General features: G+C 38.0%; 1 protein-coding gene across 8 annotated transcripts in view; it reads left to right on the top strand.

The window, feature by feature from the left end:
• The window catches only part of SHANK3 (SH3 and multiple ankyrin repeat domains 3), a 275347-nt gene extending 250680 nt beyond the window's left edge, over window positions 1-24667 (top strand). For 3 of the 8 annotated variants that reach the window (XM_075208458.1, XM_075208456.1, XM_075208457.1), the window contains 2 exons: window positions 14685-14831; window positions 16750-24667. In XM_075208458.1, the coding sequence (XP_075064559.1) occupies window positions 14685-14831; window positions 16750-17278 (676 nt within the window). In that variant the 3' untranslated portion in view covers window positions 17279-24667. Of the gene's footprint in view, window positions 1-14684; window positions 14832-15556; window positions 15654-16749 lie in introns of those variants that run through there. The other 5 variants (XM_075208460.1, XM_075208459.1, XM_075208462.1 and 2 more) reach the window with 4 other exon arrangements.
• The last annotated feature ends 223 nt before the right edge of the window (window positions 24668-24890 follow it).

Here is a 24890-nt window from a genome sequence, read left to right as displayed (position 1 = left end):
CCCATGTGAGCTGATATAGTTACACCTACTCACAATCTATATCTACTCCCAATAATATCCAGAACCTTTAATGGCTGGTAAGATCAGACAGTTTGTTGCTCTATTGTAGCTAACCAACAATAGGTCTCCTTTGGAGTTATAAGCAAATTCAGCTTGGTGGTGCAATTTAACATTTTAGCAAAACCATTTTGCACTGCAGAGGTGGCAGATATAAAATGTGCAGACAGATGTAGGCACAAATCATGTATCATCGTGCCTACTTTAAAATACAGCCCCTTGTCAGTATCAAAAAACCCAGTCTTATGCTAGTACGGCACAACCCCATGCTGGTATACAACTGTGGTGTTACTGAAAGGGAACACAAGGTTCAGCAGGAGTTTACTAGCTCTCTGGCTGCTTCTCTTTCAGTAAACTCAGAATACTTGTCAGAGTTCCATGAATGAGAAGCAGGTGTAGTGCTTGTAGCAAACTTGATGGGGTCACCTATTGTTATGCCTGTGCTTACTCCCAATTCATGCTATTAATAAATAATCACCCAATGAGAAATATATCTACTCTGCTAAGAGCAATTTTGTGTACCCTTAAAGTTTTCTATATCCATGCACTAATTTAACCTAACACATGATCTGATCTTCCTTATAGTCTTGTCAAGAGAATTTAGAGAGAATTTGATTAAATAACAAACAAAATGTATTTCTTTGGTCCCATATTTGCAGTCTTTGTTGTAAAAGTATGTAAACTTCTTGTGTAATCAGCTCTATTAAACAATAGCTGCAGTTTAAGACGTATATTTACTAAACTGCAGGTTTGAAAAAGTGGAGACTATAGCAACCAATCCGATTCTACCTGTCATTTTGAAGAATGTACTAAATAAATGACAGAGCTAGAATCTGATTGGTTGCTATAGGCAACATCTCCACTTCTTCAAACCCGCAGTTTAGTAAATATTCCCCTTAGTGTGTTTACATAGAACACGCTGTGGCTATGTTTACAAACCAGTACTACATGAATCCTCTTTCCAGGAGTGATCTTCCAGCAAAACACACTCCAAATAATGATTTAATGATATATTTACTAAACTGCGGGTTGGAAAAAGTGGAGATGTTGCCTGTAGCAACCAATCCGATTCTAGTTATTATTTATTTAGTGCATTCTACAAAATGACAGCTAGAATCTAATTGGTTGCTATGGTCAACATCTCTACTTTTTCAAACCCATGGTTTAGTAAATATGCCCCTTAGTGTCTATGAGTCTACCTTAAGGAAAACACTGATGAAAATATTTTAGCATGGGAAGATACCAAGTACTTTTTGATATAGTCCTGTTAGGAGAAAATGAAACACTGCATTGCGTCAGAATAATCTCATTGCACCCTTTAAGCATGGAAGTAGGTATTTTGGGATTAGGAGCCGTTTTAAAGTGTTAAGATTTTGGACAGTTCAGTTTCATTCAAGTAGTAATGAATACTGGATGAGAGAACAAATTCAACAGGAGAATGATTCCCATTCATGAGCTAAGGCCAAAAACAACAGCGCTCATACAGAATCATGACACATAAATTTACAACAGAAGTTTGGCGCTTAATACACGTGAAATACTGAGGCAACACCTGGAGCTGGCAGTTCTTTCAAAATAACCCAAATGTTACATTTTCTTTTAACAGGCTAAAATACTGATGGTATTACAGGAAACATTTACTTGGAATTATTATTGCTAAATAAGTGTTTACTAATTATAAATATACTTTTTTAGATTGTGAATGATTATAAAGTACAATTTGAGTTTTGAGTTTATTTCATAATATTCTATTTAATAAATTGTAGGTCTTGAAGATTATAGATTAAATTAATGCAGGAATACAGACAATTCTAAAGGCTTCACAAACTTTTTCTCACTACTGTATATAGACTATCAAGAATTAGTATTAAGTAGATAGCAATAGAGTAGCCAATCAATGGGAGATATGGCATGCAGCTGATAACCATGCAACATTGATCTACCTGTATTAAAGAAATAATTAGCAAGGATAAGCAGGAAAAACAAAACACCAAATAGAGTGTATTTAAAGATTAAAAAAACAACATAGAATGCACTCTCAGATGTTAGGAGAAGAAAAACATGTCAGACTCTGATACAACCTCCTCTCTGGTCCCTTAATAACCATTAAAAACACTTTAAACTATAGGGATGAAGAAAGAATATCAGCCAGTAAGCGATTATCCTATGATACCATATTGTTCTTTGGTTGTGGAGACTAGTGCTTAGTAAATCATTACATGCAATGGAAAACACTGTTTCCCTGTCACAGTGTCACACTGTCTACATTGTTTATATAGCCTGTTTGTGTGACAGGGAAACAGCATTTACCACTGGATGTATTGTGTCACTATGTAAATGTCTGACAGCTGCAGAAAGCTGAAAGCTGTGGTTTTCTTGCTAGGTAAATTGTAGCTCAGCGTTTCTCAATCTCTGATCATGTTTGTGTTTTTCACTCTGTGCAGTTATTACTTACTAAGCAAAGCTCATTTACGAACTACAAAAAGTGTGAAACACACTGCTTGTTTATTTACGAACGCATACCTAATTGTCCACTAAGTGTATTTCAAGGTGCTTCTGTAAACCCCTTTAAAAATAATTTGTGTCTACCTTTGCAGGTTTGCAGTTCCCATCTATTGTATGTTTCCCCTAAAACCCTGCTTTGTTTAGCCTTTTTTTTATATCTTAAATAAATCATAAGTGTGAGGGAACATCAGAACTGTCTTTATTAAGTATGTCACTTTTGTGTATTTGAATATTTTTATTAACTTTTTATTACATTGCTTAAAGTGTGCATAGAAATGGGCTTCCTGGTACGTGCTAAACGTTTCCCATGAGAAGTACACAGGTGAAGTTTTAGGCTGTGTGCCTACCCCTAACAGAAGAATACCTCCATAAATGCACCCTCACTACACCTACCACCTCATTTAAATAATCCCGTCTCAGAAAATGAAGCTGTCAAATGCGGGCCGCCGCATCTGACATCTTGCAGCCTGCTGTCAGTTGCTGTCTGACAGCAACCGTGGCATCTGACAGCTGTCAGATGCTGCGGCCGGTGGGGTCCCCACTGATGCATGCGCCCACTCTGTGTCAGCAGCACCGAGGCTGCTGTCAGCAGCTGAGGTCATGCGGGGGGCCCTGCGGCCATGCACACGTGACTGAGCCAAGACCTGGGTCGTCGGGGCTCTCCCCGGGAAAAAACCAGAGTCTTTTAGGCAGTGTGAATGGGGTATAAGTGATATATATATATATATATATATATATATTGCTTTTAATTAACATCCAGAAATGTGCTTATTTGCTGCTGTACATTATAGACTACAAATGCTTGTCGGATGACAGAGAACAGACTCATTGGTAATTTCCCTATGTGTGGGAGGTGGAAGACACTTCCGACAGTGTTACAATGAGCAGTGCAGAGACAGGCTGCTGCACAGATTTGTAGAAGATAGCAAAATATTTTTAACATATCATATTATATTTTATTATTACTTATATTTCATTATTATCTTCTCCAGTGGCTTCATGATGAACACAGCTTAAACATTTCTAATCATAGAGATCATTGATTTTTGTGGGGAAAATATTGTCAGTACATGCTGACACTTGTCAAGCACTCAATTAATATTGAACTCTTATTGTTCGATGTTTGTGTGTACTCATACTGCATTTCCTGTAGATATCCTGACGAGTAGGATTAGATCCATAGAAGCTGCAATCACCATGCGGTGTACCCAGCTGGATGCCACCAGAGGTGATTGGCGTTGTATGTGCCTAAAGGGCCAGATCACAAAGATGTTTTAGAGTGCTGCAATGTGTGGACCAATAATTTATGTGTGATAGGTCAACTACTTAAAATAAGAACTATATGTAAAGAGATTGATAATATGAAATATATTTTAATTAGTTAACCTTTTATTAATTTTTTTTTATCTTACATTTTATTTAGCAAACATGTTACCCCAAGTGTGTAAAATAATAATTATATGGCATGATGTGTCCGTAGGTCCAGGGAAGGGTTGTCAAATTTTAGCCTGAGGGGTGAGACACGGCTCAGCAGCATATTAGGAACATTTTAAAAATTTCAAGGTAGCCTATTATGGGACTGGCCTGGGGGGAGATGTCCCCCTGCCTCCAGCCTACCCTTGTGTAGGTGTACCATGACATGGAAAGAGATTGGAAATCACTACTATGAGATGAATAAAGTTTTCCCAAACTTTACTTACTGCTGAAATAGATATGTATTCTGTATAAAATATATATTCTTTCAAATCCCATCCATTCTATATAGTACCAGTATAGTTCCGTAGTACTTTCCCTCACCAGCTTTCCTTTACAGCCACTGCATTGGATCTGTCCTACCTCAGAGTGCCTGAGAATTGGTGAGCAACAGAGGTCCTGCTTGTATTAAGGGCCTTGCTCAAAATAATTAATAGGGGGGAGAGGCCCCATCAAAGTAATATTCTAGAGAAGGGATGCCATGTAAATATAAAAAATATATATAAATAGTTAGTGGAAAAGCCCTTTAAATATATTACACTCCCATCACCAGTATAGCTAGAAATTATATCAAATTTAAGTCTCCATTTTCTTCCTTTGGCATTTTAAAAACCCAGAATCAGGGGGAAGTTATAAACAAAATTGGAAACGCTACATATGTCTATGTTTTTTTTCATTGTCCTAGATCTAAAAATACTGAGTAGATACCCCTGCCTCATGAACTCCTATACATCATATCAGGTCAATGTGAACTAAGTAAGCCCACATCATTTTATATTGTTTAGGCAATTCAGCCATGGGGCTTTTTGGAGTTGCTCTAGTGCAGGCCTGGCCAACCTGTGGCTCTCCAGGGGTTGTGAAACTATAAGTATCATATGCCATGCCAGCAATAGGCTGACTATCTGCTGGAAAAACATGCTGGGGCTTGTAGTTCCACACCACCTGGATAGCCACAGGTTGGCCACGCCTGCTCTAGAACAAGGACCATATATAGCAACATAGTTCCTGTATTTGTATGTGAGTGTTATTTTATATTGGAATGAATTGCATTTTAAAAAAACAATATCACACTAGAATTTTCCCTCTATTTTTCAAATTTTGGGATTATTATATACCACAACCTTGAGAAAAATACCCCTTTGATGCAAGATCCATACAAAGAAACCTATATGAGTGTCTCTTCTGAGTAAGTGTCTGACCATGAACACACCACATCATTACCTACACAAATTAATAAAGCCAAACAGAGAAAGGATTTCTAGTAAGCCTTGAGGTCATAAAGAATTTCTAGAAGATCTTACGGAATCTTCATATATAGGTTGCACTATGTTTGGTCTTGTTTTGTCTGCTTATATTTTTCATGATATCATGGACTAATGATGAAGATTAGAGGAACCTATTGCACTATTGCATAACAATAGTTATTGCATCACATTGAAGCTCCTAAGTGTTCATATCATTATTACTTTGTTTATTTGATTCATTGGGTGTGATTGGCACTGACAGACTTCCTTATATTTTTATTTTTGTACATTTCCTTTACTAGATGTGTGTATCATTTGGATAGGAAATCGGTTGGCAGCCTTTTGTTATTGAAGTGCTAGTAATATTGACAACTTTACCAATCTCACAATGGTATCAATCATGTATATTGGGCATTTGATTGCAGATGTTGATATTAAAACTTTCTGAAGACTTGAAGAAAAATATGCCCTCTTGTTTCTATGGCTGACTTTTCAACTTTTTTTATATACTTCACCATAGATCCACTAAGGACCTCATATCTGCCTTCACAAAATCCATCGTTTTCCATATGTGTATGCAGTGACAGCTCAGAATAAAGTGCATAGGAAAGCAACATAGCCATTTCTCATTACGATTGTGGGAATATTCTTAAGATTCCCAAAAAAGTTCCCCTAATTACCCCAAATGTAACAACCAATTAAACATCCTACACCAAGGATAAGTCCCCTGGCTTCAACTGTCCCATATAACTAACTAATATACATCGTCAGAGACTGTACAGACAGATTTGCAAAGATATGAGGGTCCTGGAATGTATCTCTCGCACCACAATTGACACTATCCAACGCAGGAGGACACCCAACACGCGACTAACATCACTACCACTAACTAACCTTGATATGAATTACATCCGCCACACATCACTTAAGCCACAAGAGCAAATGTGCTTATAGAAATGTTTAGAAAAAATAGCAATCTTCACTATTTCATATATCATTCAACTTCAGAATACATTTATACAGAAAATGATTGATTTGCTTAGTGTATTTCTGTGGAAGATGATCAAAATACTTCTGACTGTTTTAAAATAACATCAAACAGATCAAAACATTTTCTAGCATCATCAAACATTAGGTTTTGCGCCTTTTTGTGTTTTGCTTACAGGAGATAAAGGTGGCTCATGGGGGGGGATCAAGCACCAGACAGTTTCTCTCCTGGTGCATGTTCTATTTGTTTATTTCCCACTCTTACTAATATTTTCAGACATTACTATTTAGAGGTTTTAGGACTCAACCATTGCATGATAGTGTATCATCATAAAGGGTAATAACATAGTTTACCATCTTGATATATTTTTAAGACTGTATAATTCAGTTTGGCGCAAGGTGCTGCGATGTGTCTCTGGAACAGTCCGCAGAGACACATCGCAGCAGAGTTTTAACTCAGATCTCCGCTCATTTTCCCTGGCATTCCATAGAAGCCTGAGGAGACAATGAGCGGAGATTCGTACTGTATTAGTCCGCAATGTGCTCATCCAGACATCACAGCTAATTGAATTCAGGTTTAAGTAGAAATCAAGCTGCTATTATTGCAGAAAAGCCCACATTATTTCAGTGTTAATGATCCCACAATGAATAATGTGGTTCATCATCAACATATGTTGCAAACAATGCAATGATTAAGAAGACAGGCCTAATATTTTCTGCATTACATTCACAACTTCTAATCCTGAGTTAATATATTAATATATTTACACCACCATTGTTAGGCAGAGTTTCCTGAGTTTCTAAATGCTTGTAGTACAAAGGGCCACATTGTAGAAGGCTTTTCCACCTTCACACAGCTTTTCTTGATTGGTGCATGCCCAGTAGAACCTTATTAAATAAGTTTAAATAAACTAATTAAATATTTCCTTCACCACAACCTATATATCATGTAGGTTGTGGTGTTTATTAAGTTTGCTCTAGTTATGACACAAAACTGCTCTGTGGTTACAGTTGTTATTATAACTGGCCATATCCAAAGGCAATAAAAATCAAGAACTTTGTCTGGATAACATAATTGTCTTGGTGATAAATGCAGAAGGATGCCCAAATGACAGAATCATGTATATTTTATTTAATTTTTTTCCCCACAAAACACATATATCTCTGAACAATATACTAAATGCTGCTCAAAAGTGGAAGACACCTAGATATACATAATATAGCCAATGACAAAGCCAAATTAGTACACTTATACTAATAATCAGGAACTTGCAATTGTGTTAAACATGTAGAATGCATCAGTTTTGTTCCACAACAAAACTATACAAAGCTAGATAATACACATTATTATCTATGATTTCGCTGGTAGACTGTATGAGGGTTTCTTACATTTTTTTTAATTTAGGGAGACAAGGTTGGTTAGATGAGCTCAGCTATGAAGCTGAACAAGTTATGCTTGTTTAGCTGAACAGATCTAGTTTGCAAGCTTTCCTAATTACTTGTGTATGTATTTGTGTAATTAGGCATGGTGTCATACAGGAACAGAAACATCACATGATCACATACAGTGCAGATGAAATGCTAACATGGCATATATGTAAGATGTAAACTCCTACACAGATATAAGTGTTCGAATTTGTATCTGTAGATTTGTCATAGTTTTGTCACGTTAACAGGAAAAACACTAATACATTAAATATAGGGGTGTGAGGGTTGCACAATTTTGTTTTTAAGATTTTGCTTTGTTATCAAAACCACACACAGCACAGGAACAGATCTCCATAAAGATGAAGTTATACATTATTTAAATTCATTATTACACATTAAACTTCTGTCATGTTTCAGTGAAGAGTACTGATTTTTTTTTTACTTCAATGTATTGCTCCTTCATTCCTCTCTTTAAATTCTGTTACTACAGTCAGCCAGGTCTCTTCTGTGGTCAGTAAAGCAGAAATGTCAAAATGAACATCTGTTTTATGATAATTACCTGTAAACCTTTGTAAGCTGTTCTGCTGGAGCAAGGCTTGTCCTTTTCCCCAGCATTCAGTTCTGCAGTTAGTCATTGCACACACATAATGAGGTTTACCACCTTGGAAGATTAGATGGAGGTAGCCTGAATTGTATGTTCCTGCTGAGACTGGTGTTGGGATCAAAGGGATCAGTGGTATAAAAGTGTGCACCTGTTTGCCAGTCTTTCTGCAAGCTGTGACATCTGCCACTCTCTGCTGATCACACAAGTTGTTTCAGGTTGAACAGTTTGTCAGCATGATAACAGAGCAAGTTCTGGGAATGTTTATCGCACTTTCTCATGTATTTGCAGCATAAACTGGAGCTCTTTCATTTTTTTTCCTCAGGTTTTTTCAATTTGGGTTGTATGTGACCACATGAAGGACACAATTTCCTCATGAGCCTGCTTGTATTCATATTTCTGTATCCTTATTTGATACAAACATGTGTCAGACCTCTCTAGAAGATCTAGTTAAAAAATTCCTCATCCATAGTTATCTAGGTGATTTCCTCAGGTACTTGGCATATGGCAAGATATTGTGTACTGAAAGTAGCTCGGAGTGTTGTTCACCAGAGGTTTCCACCAAGATGTTCTCTTAAGACATGCATATTTCCAAGACCACGCGTCTGCTAGAGTTTCTTTCTTTGTAGAAGATAATTAAATTCCATAGAATCTGGGAGTCTTCTCTACACAAGGTCCACGATACTGGACAGTAAATCCTTAACAATTTATCTTTCATGGTTTCTTATAATTGGCTGATACTCCGATTAGAATAGTACATTATATTTCAGAGCTTCCTATGTCCTTTATGTAGTGTGAGGGATAGGCAGACTGCTGGGATAAATAGGGCACACAATATCAGGCACAGTGGTACCAGGAACACATGAAACACTTGTAGTTAAGTTTTTACTAGCTCTCAGGTAGTTCTATTAATAGGAAATAGTGGAAATTTCCCACACATACAAAAAGCAGAATATAAAACATCTGTGCCTTTCTGTTACTATTAGTGAGTGTGCCTTTCTCAATAGTCAGAACTGTTCATGATGATACTTGCATCTTGTCTTGTGACTTTCTTAATTTGTTCCTGCTTCCTTTAAAGATTTGAGAGCTTTTGATTCCTGTGTAATAATATCCTGAATTTGTTTCCACTGCTTGCCCAGGATTCCAAATATTACCCTTTGTCTAAAACTGTCTATGTATTTTTCCAATGTGGAGCTGGTTCTATCCAGGTGGATGTTTTTGTTGCGTGTTATTGCAGTGACTTGGTCTTAAATAAGTTGTATTACAGTTTTATTTGTAATTGAATCAACCGTTATGTCAGATCTTTCTGAATAATTCTTTCATACCCTAGTAATTTGATCAATATTTCAACCTTATTTTGCATGTATGAAAGAGATTGACCAAACAATTTTGTTGTTCTGTGTTTGCTAATGAACTAGTAAGGTGCAACAATTGCAATTTTTGTAATAAAGCTTTATTAAGCGTTCTTTCTGGATCAGTTTTCCAATAGTGTATTGAGAGTCTGGGGTTATGTTTATTTCATCCTCTTGATATAATTCTGTTGTATGATGGTCCTCTACAAATCAGCTATTGTAGGTGTGTAGAGTTGAAGTTTGTAGTGTGAGGCCTCAGGGGGTGAGGTGTTTTTACACAGTGGCTTAGTGGCTAGCACTTCTGCCTACAGCACTGGGGTCATGAGTCTTATTCCCGACCATGGCCTTATCTGTGTGGAGTTTGAATGTTCTCCCCATGCTTGCGTGGGTTCCTTCTGGGTGCTCTGGTTTCATCCCACACTCATACTAGTAGGTTAATTGGCTGCTATCAAATTGACCCTAGTCTCTCTCTCTCTCTGTGTGTGTTAGGGAATTTAGACTGTAATGTCCCAAGGGGTAGGGACTGATGTCAGTGAGTTCTTTGTACAGTGCTGCGGAATTAGTGGCGCTATCTAAATAGCTGATGATGGCATGTCGTCCGGATGAGTATGTCATTGTCCATTTGTGCATGTTTCTTCAGGTTGTTTTTTCATTTCCATATGCATGCTGTAATTTGGTATATCCGCTATAATAATAGTAGTGGTAGCAAATTGTTGTACCCCGCCAGTCTTTGTTTGACGCAAGAATATTGAGTTAGCAATATCCCGTATTTAGTAAGAGCCTGATTTAAGTTGCAAGCTTTTAAGACACTATGGGGCATATTCAATTCCGATCCGATTCGCGGTAACGCGCGTTACCGCGGAAAATGCGCACAACTGCAGAATACAGTATCGCAATAACGCAGATTTTCGTACGCAGCCCTGTGGGCTGCGAACGAAAATCCACGTTATTGCGGTACCGCGGATTACGTTTGCAGCCGTTCCGGCGCGATCCCGCGAATCGGGATCGGAATTGAATATGCCCCTATAGATTTCTTCGACAAGCAAATGTCAAATCTCTGTACACACACGAGCATAGTGCAGATGAAATACCCACGAACTTGTCACACATGAAAAGAAATTTCCCTCTTGTGATATAGACAGCGTCCAACCTAAAACAGCCGATTGTGCAACATTCCTTTAGAGACCCAGCAGAACGTAGCACATCTACCAGCCTGCAGAAAAGTGTGAAACCTATGCACACATTTATACCACTATCATATCCCTTTACCTACAATAAATAACACTGAGAGCAAAGCCAGAAATAACCTGAGCATCATTGTTCACTGTTGCTTCCTTACACCACATAGAGTGCACAGTGCAGATCTAAGCCACTACCTGCAGATAAACATTGGCAGCTTATCAGCCTTGACATTCTAGTACTAATCCTTTTTGTTGGCTCAGAAAAAAAGAACAAATAAATGACAGAAACCATCCTTTAGGTAATGGAGCAGGAAACAACAGATTTTGAAATGTCGCTGATTTGTGTTACATTATTTATTTGCTGTAATATTTGGCTGCTGATGGTTGTTATTGAGCTTGCGGAAAATTAATGCACCTCATGTGGCAATGTCAAGGCCCTGAAGGCTTGATCAGAGTTAAAAGAATGTTTAGCATCTGGTACCCACTGACTACATAAAACCACAATGCTGTGGAGGAGGGTCAGTGACCTTTGACATAAATAATGTTTGCAGTTGACTTCTATGGAATGAATAAGTCCTCTAATGCAGTTCAACTACAGATCTCCACATGAATTTAAATTCATGTATTTTCCATGTTTCTAGGTCTTTAAATGACTATTATTGCTCTGAGAGACGAGCAGCCCTATTTATTACCACTCTCTTTAGTTTAAAGTGAACTGAATAGAAAATATATATGTATAGTACAGTTGACAGTGATCAGTTTAATCATTCTAATTCAGATTATGAGTGCCACTTGCTTTACTATACATTTCAATACACACAATACAATAGCACCTTAATAGATTGACATGGAATTTATCAAACATCCAACGTTGTCTAATGTTCACTTTACAACAACTAATGCTTTAGAGGCCCATTTATTAATTAACAGGGTTTTGCCCCGTTGATTATCATCTGTCTTGGCAACGATCACAGATTATTTATTTTTTTTGTAAGCATTTGAAATATTATCCCGGGACAGCGAATCCAATACCTACCACAATCCTCTTCCCATAGGATTCAATGGATAACGTCATCTTCAGATGGCATTAGCTATAGTGGACAAGTTCAGAAAACCTAAGCATTTCGGAACTTTAATTATTAACACAAAAGTGACAAGATGACAAGCGACTTGGGAACTAATCTGTTGACTCAACAATTTTTGTGAACCCTAATTACAGCATATGCTTACTGGCTGCTTAATAATACTCAATACTCAATTTATAGCTTAAATTAATTATGACAGTGAAGAGACATTGGGCCTGAATCATTAAGAAAAGTTAAGCAAAAAATTGAGTAAGTTTTCTTAATCAAGTGTTCTGGACAAAACCATGTTGCAATGCAAGGGGTGCAAATTAGTTTATTATTTTGCACATAAGGAAAATACTGGCTGTTTTTTCATGTAGCACACAAATACTTGATAGCTTATTTGTACACTGAAATTTAAAGTTAATCTAGGACATGCCCTTCCCCAACTATAAATCTGTCTCCACATTTTAAATTTACTTCCCCCTCCAATGCAACATGATTTTGCCTCACTTACTTTTGCTTAACTTTCCTTAATGAATCAGGCCCAGAAAGATTTTAAAGGGGTGGTGTTCCCAAAGACATGGAAATCCACATGCACAGTTCTTAGTGGACAATTAGGCATTGCTACTCAAATGAAGACGTAATGTAGTCCCACAGTGTTTTGTGGTTCATAAATGAGCTGTACTGAGTCAGTAATCATTCCACAGAGGGGGAAAACTCACAACAATCCAGCAGAAGGAGCCTGTTTGCAGAGGCTGTTCCTAGTGGTATACGGGCATGAAGTGGAATATGGCTATGTGCTAGGTGGACAACTAGATAAATTTGCATATATATAGGTGTGCTGCACGCCTGCATAATCTGTGGTCAGAAAGACTCATAATGTTACAGAAAGAAACTCTAAAGACTTTATTTTGCCTACACTACCATCCAGTAGCAGACCACATGAAGATGACTAACAAATAGAAATAGGATATTTTGTGTAATAATCTTTCTATAATGTGTGCCAAGAAGCATGTTATAGACACATAGCACAGATTATGTGTCATACAGAAGCCATGCTGGCCCAATAGTATATGAGGGTTATCTCACTGGTGTCTATTTAAACAGTAGTGATATATATTATGTATACATCAATACAATGGTGATACTATCAAAATCAGGGAAGGGTATATTTATATATGTATTTCTTCATAGAACCATATATGTTTACCTCAAACCCATTGTCAGTGCCAAGCTTCTGCTCTAGTGGAATGGAATGTAGGAAGAGTGAATATGGTTTATATCCTGTATCTGACATGTTTTACATTTGCTGTCAAAAACTTGCTGTGGATACATAGAGCACAAGATAGGATTGCAGTATACTGCCAAGAAAAAGACAGGTTATCTTTGTATATGATGACAGTTTGAAGAACCTGAAAGTCAAATCAATTTACAAACCAAATCCTGATTTCACTGCCACTTAGGTTCAAGAGTTACTACTTCCTGAATCAATAATGACAGATTTAATCATATCTGCTTAATTTTAATATGCAAATAAGGGATAAGATTCTGGATTCAGCATTTTAAAAATGATGCATTCGAGTCTTGTGCATCCTTAGAATATCATATAGACTCTCTTATTGGGAGTTGAGATCCACGGATTGGGAAGCAATATTTTGTTAGCTGTAAATAGAGGGTTATAGGTATTGAACTTAATAGACGTGTGCAGCGTGTGCAACTATTTTAAAATTGTTAAAATTAAATAGTGCATGTATTGGTACCACTGCTGTGATACATGTTACCTTGAGATAAAAGTTAACATTTTAACCAGAACACGTTTTAAAACTACCATTCTCCATTCAGTCATGATTTGAAGATTTCTTTGATAACACACATGTGAATTCATTATTCCACCTGTTCCCACCATGGTAAATCCTCAAAACATGATCTGTTGGGGTTACTTGGAGATGAGAAACCCTGGATTACAATTCAGATCAGGAGATCTTTATTACAGACTCAGTGATTTTAGTAAAGTGACAGTAGAAGTATTTAGAAAGTAGATCTCTAGACTATAGCTATCCCTACACTTTAATATTTAGGTATAATTAAGTCTAATCTGTTAGGTTAGCCTCAGTAAACGCAAAAGCTATTTAGTGTATGGACAGTTACTGCAACTGACGTAGAACTCTGCAACGCTTATCATTGGCATATGGACATGTAGCATGTGAAAAAGAATAATGTCTACTCACTGTAAAAAAAAAAGAGGAAGGTTGATTAGCAATTTTAAAAAGGTTTCATAATTCAGGATATCTTTAGAATGCAGATATCTAGAGGAAACATAAAAGCTGTTACACTGTACACTGTCTGTGTGCTAACACAAATGTTTGAGTACTGATGGTGAGATAATATACTGTCAAAGTTTAGAGACAAATGTACACTTGTGTGTCAGTCACATCTTAAAGTTATCAACAATAAGTTATTTGTATGATTGTTTTGTCATGTGTGGTTGGCTGATCACAACCATCTAGCCTGAGTGTAATTTGGTTAATACCTCCTCTGTCCGTTCTGAGAGGAGACTGTCGTTATTTATCTGTTATGGGTGCTGCAATGTTAACATTTCTCTCTCCCATCCCATCTCTCACTCCATCTATTTCCTATCTCCCCTTTCTCTATCCCGCTATTCTTTTTTTTTCACTCTTCTAACTTTGACCCTGATTTGCCACCTTTATCTTGCTGCTCCCCATCCCTCTCTGTCTTTCCTAATTCTCTCTTGCTCCCTTCTGCTCATATTGCATGTTGATTCGTCTCAGACACTCAGATGTTCGGAGTTTTGGCACATTGTGTAAGTCTTTGCATGCAGTCACCAATCAGCGGCAGGCTCTGTCTGTGTGTCTGTCTTCCTCCTTGACCTGTCTTGTGATCTCCAACCCGAGGGGGGGCAGTTTTCCTTCTCGGAGGTCAGTGGAGTCATCTGGGAATCTGTTTTCCTTGTCTTTTAAATTTCCCCTGAAAGGCAGCAAACATTATTTTACAGCAAAATTTAGTTTATTGACACATTTCAAAGAAATGTTATGGAGAATTTACCTTTATTTTGATACATCACCATATTTATTACTTTACATTAAAGCTTCTGAACCACCTGCTTAAGTGCCCTCGAAAAGCAGGGCCTGTTGGAGGCACATGAGTAGAGGGCTGAAAGGTTCTGCTTTATGTAACAATATTGACTAGGAAACCCCACTGCTCCAGAGATTTACCGTATATTCCATGATGTGCAGTATACTAGAAGGTCCTTTGTTTCTTCTTGAAATACATCATATATACTCAGTTATACCTGCTGCCGTCTCCTTTCCCCTGTCCCTTCTCTTTTCCATAGGTTCACAGTTACTAAACGGTGGTGAGTGTTAATTTCAGTGGTCTTTAAGTGCCCCTCCATATAGAACTTTCTTAAATGAAGATTGAAGTAGATATTATTGTACTTCCACAAACGTATTACAGTTGGATCCATGAGTTAAACCCACACAGGTACACCAGGTCATGCATTCAGTTAGCCCTATTAACAAGAACCCAGGTTTATGTTACTGTCTTTAAATGTGGGTTTCAGTGGCAGAGATTAATGTGTACAGTGGATGTGGTCTCTGTTTGCACCCTTCATATGTACATTACACTTATTTTTTGCACACAGTACCTGGTGACATTGTCAGTGGAGTGTTCAAGAGCAAAGGACTGCAACTGTCTTCTACTCCTAGCAGGCCATATTTGGGAATGTAGGAGATTTGCAGGTACATTCCGGTCGATAAACCTGTGAAAATAAAATACTTACAACTTGGCCTGTTGGGTTACCCAAAGAAGAGACTGTTGTGGAAGAATTTTTTTACTTTTATTTTATTTTGTTAATTTCAGTTTCATGCTTCAGTTGTGGTTATTTGCATGTGGTGTAAAAGTGGTTTGCATATGGAGTCTTAGTTTTATGTTGCTGTGTTCATTTACACCAGCTAGAAACGTAAAAAGGGTAACAATTACATTTTTATATCTACAGAGCACATGAAAATGTGCAATATAATCTTTTCTTTTAATTGCTCTAGTATGTATGTTGTGTGCATATTTGGTGTTCACATGTTGTATGCTCTGTAACCTCCATGACAATGACATGTCCCATGCCGAGACAGAACTACTGTCACTTAATTGACAAAGGAATGGTAAAGCACACATACACATGTCTCTCACACTTGTGGTACTGCCGTTTAGTAACTGCCACAAGACTTGTGCAGTTTCCCTGAGCTTCTCTAACTCCCATTTATGGATAGGTCACCATATCACGCCTTCTCTGAATCTGCCTTTCATCTCCTTCCTTCATTCATGCACAAGTATATTCATTCAATTTTCCCTTGAAAACAGGGTCTTAGAGATGCTTTAAGGGATGTGATGTTAAGAGGTTTAGATTATATTTACTCATAATACTTTCTCTCTTCTTCTTGCTCACTCTGTCTTTTATTTTCTATCTCTACTAATATTGTTCTATTTCTGCCATTTCTATTCCTGATGTTTTCCTGTCTCTAATTTGACCTTCCTTTCATCTTGGAATCTGCCCTAATAATCTCTGTATTTACTTTTGTTTTTTCTAAATGTCCATCTCCTTTTAATCTACTCCTGTTTGCTCTTTGATTTTCTAATCACTCTCTTCTTTTCAATTTTCTGTTTCCTTTCCTGTTTCTACTTAATGTGCATCTTGTTTTTTCCCTACATTTGTCCTTTTTCTCTTTGCATCCGCTCACTTTCCTCCCTCTTCCTTTATCTCTCTTTCCACTTTTGTTTCTCCCACTTCCTGCTTTGTTCTCTCTGCTCCCTCTCCTTATATGTTCTCTTTCCCTATCACAGCTTGTTCAGCAGTCTTGGAGAGCTGCACACTATTTCCCAGCGCAGCTATGGAGCATCCTACACCGTGCGTCCCGGGAGCCGACACCCCTTGACTCGCCGGGCACCTAGTCCTGTACCACCTTCTTCTGAGAGGGTGGAGCCCTTGGGCGGGGCACGTTCCTACACACTTACACCTCCCACCATCCTGAAGTCCTCCAGTCTCTCAATTCCTCACGAACCCAAGGAAGTGCGCTTTGTGGTAAGGAGTGTCAGTGCCCGGAGTCGTTCTCCTTCACCATCTTCTGGGCATCCCATGCACACTTCTCGTCCATTCCTGCAGAAGCCCCTTTCCCTATGGAATAAGTATGATGTAGGTGACTGGCTAGAGAGTTTGAACCTTTCAGAACACCGACTCAAGTTCCAGGACAACGAAATAGAGGGCTCCCATCTACCTGCGCTTACCAAGGACGACTTTGTAGAGCTGGGGGTAACCCGTGTTGGTCATCGGATGAACATTGAACGTGCCCTACGACAACTCAGCACCAGCTGACCCGGTCAGGAGCTGCGGTCCCATCTCCCGGGAGGGCAACTCCGCACCGCTGCGGGGGGAGGAATCACTTCACATGTACACAACAGTCACAGCTCAGAATACCTAAAACACACATCTGTGGGCACACACAAATCTGGACACCTAGAAAAACCACAATGCCTTGTATATACTGAAAATAGTTCTGGTTACTGTGAACCCTTACAGAGTGGAACAGATTGTTGTCCACACACACATACAGTGACTATAACATGTGCTAGCTTAATTACACTTAGTCTATCACATGCAGATACACTGACTCTGACACACACTGATACACAAGTGTTGACTCACACACTGGCTGAGAGAATGCACTGTATGGTCAGTGATAAACCAGATACATAATAACACTTCAAATACACACCACAAAACTCATTTAACGCCACACATACAATCCTCTCCTTGTGCGGTGCAATGGGGCCCAGTAATTGATCCCCCTCTCCCTCTTTCTCTATGCCATTGAGGGGAGGTGGGATCAATCACAGGGTCCCAAGGCCAGGCCACTGTGTGTTAATGCCACCTTTTTTAAACCTAAATCAACAAAGGGATCGCAGTCAGACAGAGATATCAGTCTGCAGGGGAACGGGGTTGAGCTGCACACCTCCCATACCAAGATCTGACTCAAGTCCTGGAAAGTAATCCATGGATTGGGCTGGAAGAGGCCGCAGGTTCCAGCCACCGCCACTGTGGGACGCTTTTTATGCATCTTTTTAATTAGCTATATATTTGAAGAAAAAAGGACTTTACCTATATATATATCTCGTATATATATCTATATATATATATATATCTATATACACAACACCCAATCACTGGACTTTTTATATACAGCAGATCTGGGGGTATATAGAGGTATCTGCAGATCCTGCAATGCCTCATTTTGGGGGTTTGAATTTGTTTTGAGTATTTTTTATTTTATTATTATTGAAGGTTATGAGCATTTTTACAATAAACCCCTTTACCATGCCACCAGCATTATTTAGATTGAAACATGCATATTTTTATTTGGGTTGCATCTTAAAAGGGATGATCATTGTTTGGGGTTATTTTCAGGGGCTTCTCATTTTGTTCTATTGTCATATTTATTTGCACATCGGTATTCATTAAAATTGGGCCATCCATTTAACAAGGTGGAAGATTTGTCCTTAAGTTGTGACTTTTATGTCTGACTGTTCTGGGATATTTCTTGTGTTATTCTTGCTGAGTTCCATATTTTCTTTCCTGGGATATTCCATAGGAGTTACTGTTTATTCTGGCATTTATGTGAGTTTCTCTGGTTATATTTGTTTAACTATTTCATTGGTTGGACTTTTTAGTTAAGTAATTGGGGTCATATTTGAATACCTAGTTTTTCATTTAATTTGGAAGTATATGGACTTATTCCAGGGTTTTGTCTATTCAGGTGTTCAGAATTAGCAATTATTTCCTCACATTGCTTTTTATGGTTTAGCCGGAGAAAGAATAGACCCCATCTAAACCCTCTGAAATGTTGTACATAGTCCCTAACAAAATATCACCAAGATCCTCCCAGTTCAGTGATGTCCCAGAAACAAGTGGGCCTGCAGTGGATTTTTGATAGATGTTACTGCGTGTGTGGTCAACTGTCTTCTGCAGCGCCTTTCATATTGTCATTAATGGGACCATTGGTTGGAGAGGAGGGAGGATCAAGGAGTCGACTGGGTCCTCTCTTGCACTGTGTCCCTGAGTATAGATTACCCAAGGGTGACCGACCTGGATCCAGTGTGCCTTATTGCCATGATAATCGCTTCAGGTCCCTAGTGGGGAGAAGCAATCTAATGTTATCCCATTTCCTGCAGTGCCTTATCGCCATTGTGGAGCTTAGACAAGACCCTCTGACTGTGCTACACTAGCAGCTGCCCACAGAGCAGACAAATTTACAGTCCCCAAGATGAAGCGATGACTGCTGCTTCTCTGACTGGATCTCTACAGCCCGATTCCTACACAACAGTGGAGCCTCATGGACAGGGTTGTGAATCCAGTTACCTGTTTGGCAGAGGGATGTCACGGAGCCAGGTTCTTAAGGCCACATGCTTCTGCAAGGAGAGACAGGACACTAAAAAGTACCAACATAAATGGAATTGCCACCCAATTTATTATGCTTCCCTTACTGTTACTAATATATACAGGTTTCCACAGCAACAAATATTTTATGTATACGTATTTGTCAAGTGTCATCATTATATTCAGGTTCACTTAGCAATATCTCACAGAAAATGGCTCATTTGTGTGAGGTTCCAATGGAAACCAGATAGGAGAAAGTAAGCCCCGTAATTTACAGATATCTTCCTCTGACAATGGCTTTCATATTTCCTGCTCTCCTATGGGCAGCATACATTGCAGCCTCAAAATATGGAGGTCTGATACATCTTGCAGCATTCAGGAAACCATATTAATGCTTCATGATATGTTTATAGACTAGGGTCAGTGCCCGGAAACTAGAAACACATAAAGGATACGTTTTACTTTTTGAATGATGACAAATCCATAGATAACAGTAAGATCTTGTCTTTGAAAATTAATCATTGCGAAAATGTTAGATTATTTTTCCAAGAATGAATACAAAAATACAACCAAATCTAATCCTGGACTAATATGAATCTGGAGAAAAGTGGGGAAAAAACGGTCTGAGAAAATAAATATATATTAAGTAACAAAAAGGAAGAAAAAAAAAAAGAAAAATAATAATAAGAAAAAAATCCAAATTTGAAAAAGCCCATAATAGAACTATAGAATTCTTAGAATGTAAGGAAACAACACTTAACAACAGCATTGACTTTTTTAGAAAAATATTTCTCAACATACATTAATCAAATATATTTGAAGCATGAAAGAAATAATGTGCCAAAATAAATATAAGGAAATAAAAATTTTACATATTTTTAACTTTCTATAAATAGCTTCTTTTTGTCTTGACCCCTCTTATACACTGTGTACAATGTATATAGCCCCATATTTACTCTGTAAACACCATTGAAAGCCCTTTATTATTATTTTTATGAATCCTTTCCCATACATATGCCTTTTATACTATTTTAGGCACCATACCCACATGCTACACATCCAGGTTTCTAGACCCATCCAGGTGTAACTTCCTTTTTACTGAAATGTTCTAAAAAAAAATTCACCAGAAAGTTCCTCTCTTCTTTTTCCGGCTTTGCCTAACCTTGAACGGGAGGGATTGGTGTTAATGTCTGATTGGGGGGACTGGGATTCTGCCATGGGGTAAATATCATCTGGTGCTAATAAGAGGGGGTTGTGGTTTTTCTGCCCCTCTCATATCTTAATGTTTTTAAGGCTTTCATACAGAGTGTGTGTTTCCCACAGAGCATTGCACAGCTACTGGGGCAGTTGTTGGATGTGTTGACAGTGGGCCTAGGACTAGGGAGAAGAAGTGGTTCTTGTTCATAGTAAATGGTGTGATTAAAACATGGGTGGTTCAGCCACAGTAAGAAGGGTCGATCTGTGTTCAGATTCTTGCTTCTCCAGGTTGTTCTATAAACATAGCTGCATGGGATGGACAGCATGAGCATTACATTGTGTTGTGGGACTTTATGACCAAAGAAAATATATTAGGACATTGCTGCTAGCGAAGCCACAGGGCATAATGGAAAGTGGTTTAAAGTTTTTTTTTATTCAGTAAGCTTTCTGTTTTGGATTTTTGTTTTACATACAAGTCCATCATGATGAGTGAGGCTCAATGAGAAATTTTTATAGGCTGTAAGTCCAGTAAATAAACCACTCAATAGGCTGAAATAGAATTACTCTATCCATACCACACTAAAGTACCCACATTGCAATGTCAGTCAAATGAACATTATACATTGATAAAGAGCACAACTAAATTATAATATTTCTTTGCTACAATAAATATTCTGGTAAATTCAGCCTGTTATCATCTAGTGAATTTGCCAACACTTACATCATTTAAATAAAACTGAAAGTACATTTCTTATACATTTTCCTGAAAAGATATGTGAATTGGCTGCCTAATTGTACAAGATGGACTATGCATTACTATATCGAAGAAATCAAATGATAGAATAGTTATGCACATTTGATGCCTAGATTTCTTAGGAGGACATTTACATAAGTGCACTCAATGCGTATTGCTAAACGCCTTGATTTTGCACCTACACACCTGAAAGTCAGAGCACATGAAGGTACTTACTCTCCGCTATCAGTAGAGTAAGTGTGTCTAGGTGTACAGATATGTGGCAACTCTGAAGAGGTGAAATGTGCCAAAGTGTAAATATCACATCAAATGTTCAACCTCCTGCCACTTCAGAAAACATCAGACCCAATTCACCATCTCAGAGCTGGTTCACAAATCAGTTCCTTTTGTGTATGCCCCCCACACAGCAAGGAACTCACCATCCACAACACTTTATCTCCTTTCAATAATCTCTCTTCCCAAATTAAAATCTCATTTCACTGTTCTGGAAAACTGAGCGCACCAATGTGCCTACTCCATACTTTCAAGGAAGGCCTTTCCTCCACAAATCTCCTCTCATCAGCCAGTGCAAACATCTGCTCTTCTTCAAATGTCACCATCTTGCGCCATAAACCCATGCACATTGGTAAATCTAGGCACACGCAAATTGAGGCATGGCACTAAAAAGGATTCACCCCACCTCAGCCATTTTGGGTAAATTACCTTCTTAATGAGCAATGTCATTTGGTAAATTAATATTTACCTTATGTAAATGAAGAACCCTACAGATATTCTTGCAGTTCTTCACTGAGTATTGTTGCACCAGTGGCCGCAAGACATACAGCTCCTAAAGGGTGTATCTGCTGTGTAAGTGTCTTGCAATTATGTGAACACGCCCTTACTGTACTAGCCCTACATCTGCTCGCCCCCCATACCACCTCTCCAGGTGTAAGGAGATGAACATGAGCAGTACAGAAGAAAACAGATGTCCAACTTTAAATGAGCCATATAGCGCCTCCTGAGTGCAAAGGAGGAATTTGTCCCTTCTTATTTTGACATCCAGATGCCACCATTGCCACACGTTGGACAGTAGGGTAATCTATAGCTGGATGACAAGGCCTTCACTAATCATTAATTAGCCTGCCTTTTTCACATTGGTGCTATGACTAGTTGTGCACAGGCTTAGCTGGTACAGTTATTACAATGGGGCTTTCACAACCATTCTCTGCACTACAAATGCTATGTATCTAGACCACATGTTTTCCATCACTGTTGTATTATGTGATGTATATTGTTCCTACTTATTTCTGTACATTATCCTCTTCAAGTAGTATTATGTTTCTTGCAGATTCTTAGAACAAACAAAAAGTATGTATTGTAGAATCACAGGAAGCATTAAAAAAACTTGTAAAGTGAGTTTCAAAAGAACAAAGTTGTTTATAGTTCCTGTCCTGACAATGTCAATGTGTATGTATCTATAAATTGCAGCAATGAATCAAACCAATTAGGAAATGCTGCACCAAAATTTATTAAGATTAAAATCTCATTGGTTTAAATAGATACATTATTTGCTATCCTGATTTTAATGAAAACTTTTTAAACTCATTAAATTCTTACCCAACCTTCCCTACTGCCTTCATTCTTCAGTATGTCACTATAGCCAAATAGCCTTTTATTTTAAGTATGTTTCATGCTACCAATTTTACCTGTCCTATGAGAGGCAATAAACCCACATATTGCTTTAGCAATGAAGTATAATTTAATTCCATTTGTATATAAAAATATGCCATAATTTACCTCTCAAATAAAACTAACCAGAATAACTATAGTGCTAAAAAGTGTACATTGAACCACCTTTGTAAACATTGCTATATTACATTTTTGAGCTAATACACTTAATTTATTAAGACCTCCAACTAAACTCTAGTATGCACTTATAGTACAGTAATAATCTCCTGACCTTGTTGCACTAATATGTCCACTTGGCTGGCTTGCACTAAGAAATAGAGCTATTTAATTTTGTTTGTCCTATAAAAGTTCACTTTGAGCAGTGCCATGCAAGTAAAGTGCTCTGCAATGTCTGTACGTTTAAATGAACAACATGCAGACCCACTCACAGTAATGGCCCTTTTACCATTCATGGTGAAAATTTCCATCCTGTGCAGTTTGTATGAGTTTAAATGATGTGATGATGCCAGTGCATCTAGTACTAAGAAATTGCCTATTTGCCCAAAATGGTTAAGATAAGGATTCAGGTATGCATTGGTTCTGCAGCAACTCTTTGTTTATCAAAATAATTGGGACACAGCGGAGGAACGCAACTAGAAAAGCAAATGTTTGTCTGTTGGACTAATTGTTGTGAGGCAACATCATTGTGAAGAATGCATGTGGGCTAATTGAAATTAATATTGGTATACTGGATTGAAGTGCTTCTTCAGATGATTATATAATGGATATGCGAGTATGTTTATTGTCTCTTAACAGTTAGATACAGTACATGGAAGGGTTGCTTTAGAAAGCTATCTGGGGCTAAGAATATGATTTGCTTCCTTTGTATGCTAGTGAGGATGTATCTGTATAGAGGCAGTATATTTCCATCTGGAGTTCAAGATGTGTGTATGCTCAATAAGTGTCGAAAACAGTGTACACAGGTGCTCGGCCAGTTTGATATGCATAAGGTATGTAAACCTTCCTTCACATGTTTGTGAGAGTGGTGAATGATAGTGGGAGCAGTGGTTCGAGTGGAAATTTTGAAGTGACGGTATGGAAAATGTAATGTGAATGATATTTGAGAGTATTACAATGAAGGCAGTAGGAGAAGTGGCGGTATGGCACACCAGCATATACCAGTCCACTTTTACCACTGAGTGAGGAGTATGTGTGTGATTTTAAAAGAGTGTTCATTAAGGATGGTTGTGGGGTCTAGTGTTTGATGGATGCCCATTAGTGAAAGTAGATTTTGTAAGGATGTTGATAATAACATGGTATGCGTGTGCTGGCTAATATTTTGAGCCTATGATTTGGTGATGCCCCACACATTTCCAATATTGCTTATTATGAATGTTAGCTATAACAAAAGACAGAGATACATGGGGCTCCATCTGGATATTGCTGGGGTTTATTGTGTGGAAGCATTTCATCAAAATGTAAATACATGCAGAAAACAAAGGATTTTGGATGTCCCATCTAGGTGCTCATTTTTGATGTTGACAAATGCAGGGTGAGAAGGTGCACTCAGTTTTGATGGGGGTTTGAGAATTCTTCCTTGATGTTTGTGTTGGCATCAGGTGGTCTTTATTTTGATGGTAATGTTAAGGGCGGGGTGTCTGGGTTTCTTCTCTTACCCCTGCATAGGTTGTTATTTGATGTGCTGGATGACGTAATAAATTTATAACAAATTCCATCTGTGTCAGTGTCATTTTTTTTACAAGTGTTGTATGATAGCAAATAAGAGAAGAATCCAGTAAGAAAGGTTGTTGTCACATCGACTGGCTACACAGGTCTTTCCAACTAGCAGGTGTTGTAGGACTGTAAACAAGCAATGAAGATGTTGTAGTGAGGAAAGAGATAATGCAAACATCCACAGATACAACATTCATGAAGTAACAGTCCGGAGCCAGGAAT

This window comes from Mixophyes fleayi, chromosome 4, assembly GCF_038048845.1.
Source record: "Mixophyes fleayi isolate aMixFle1 chromosome 4, aMixFle1.hap1, whole genome shotgun sequence".
NCBI lineage: Eukaryota > Metazoa > Chordata > Amphibia > Anura > Limnodynastidae > Mixophyes > Mixophyes fleayi.
Note: the sequence above shows the minus strand (reverse complement) of the source record. Positions and strands in the feature narration are given on the sequence as shown.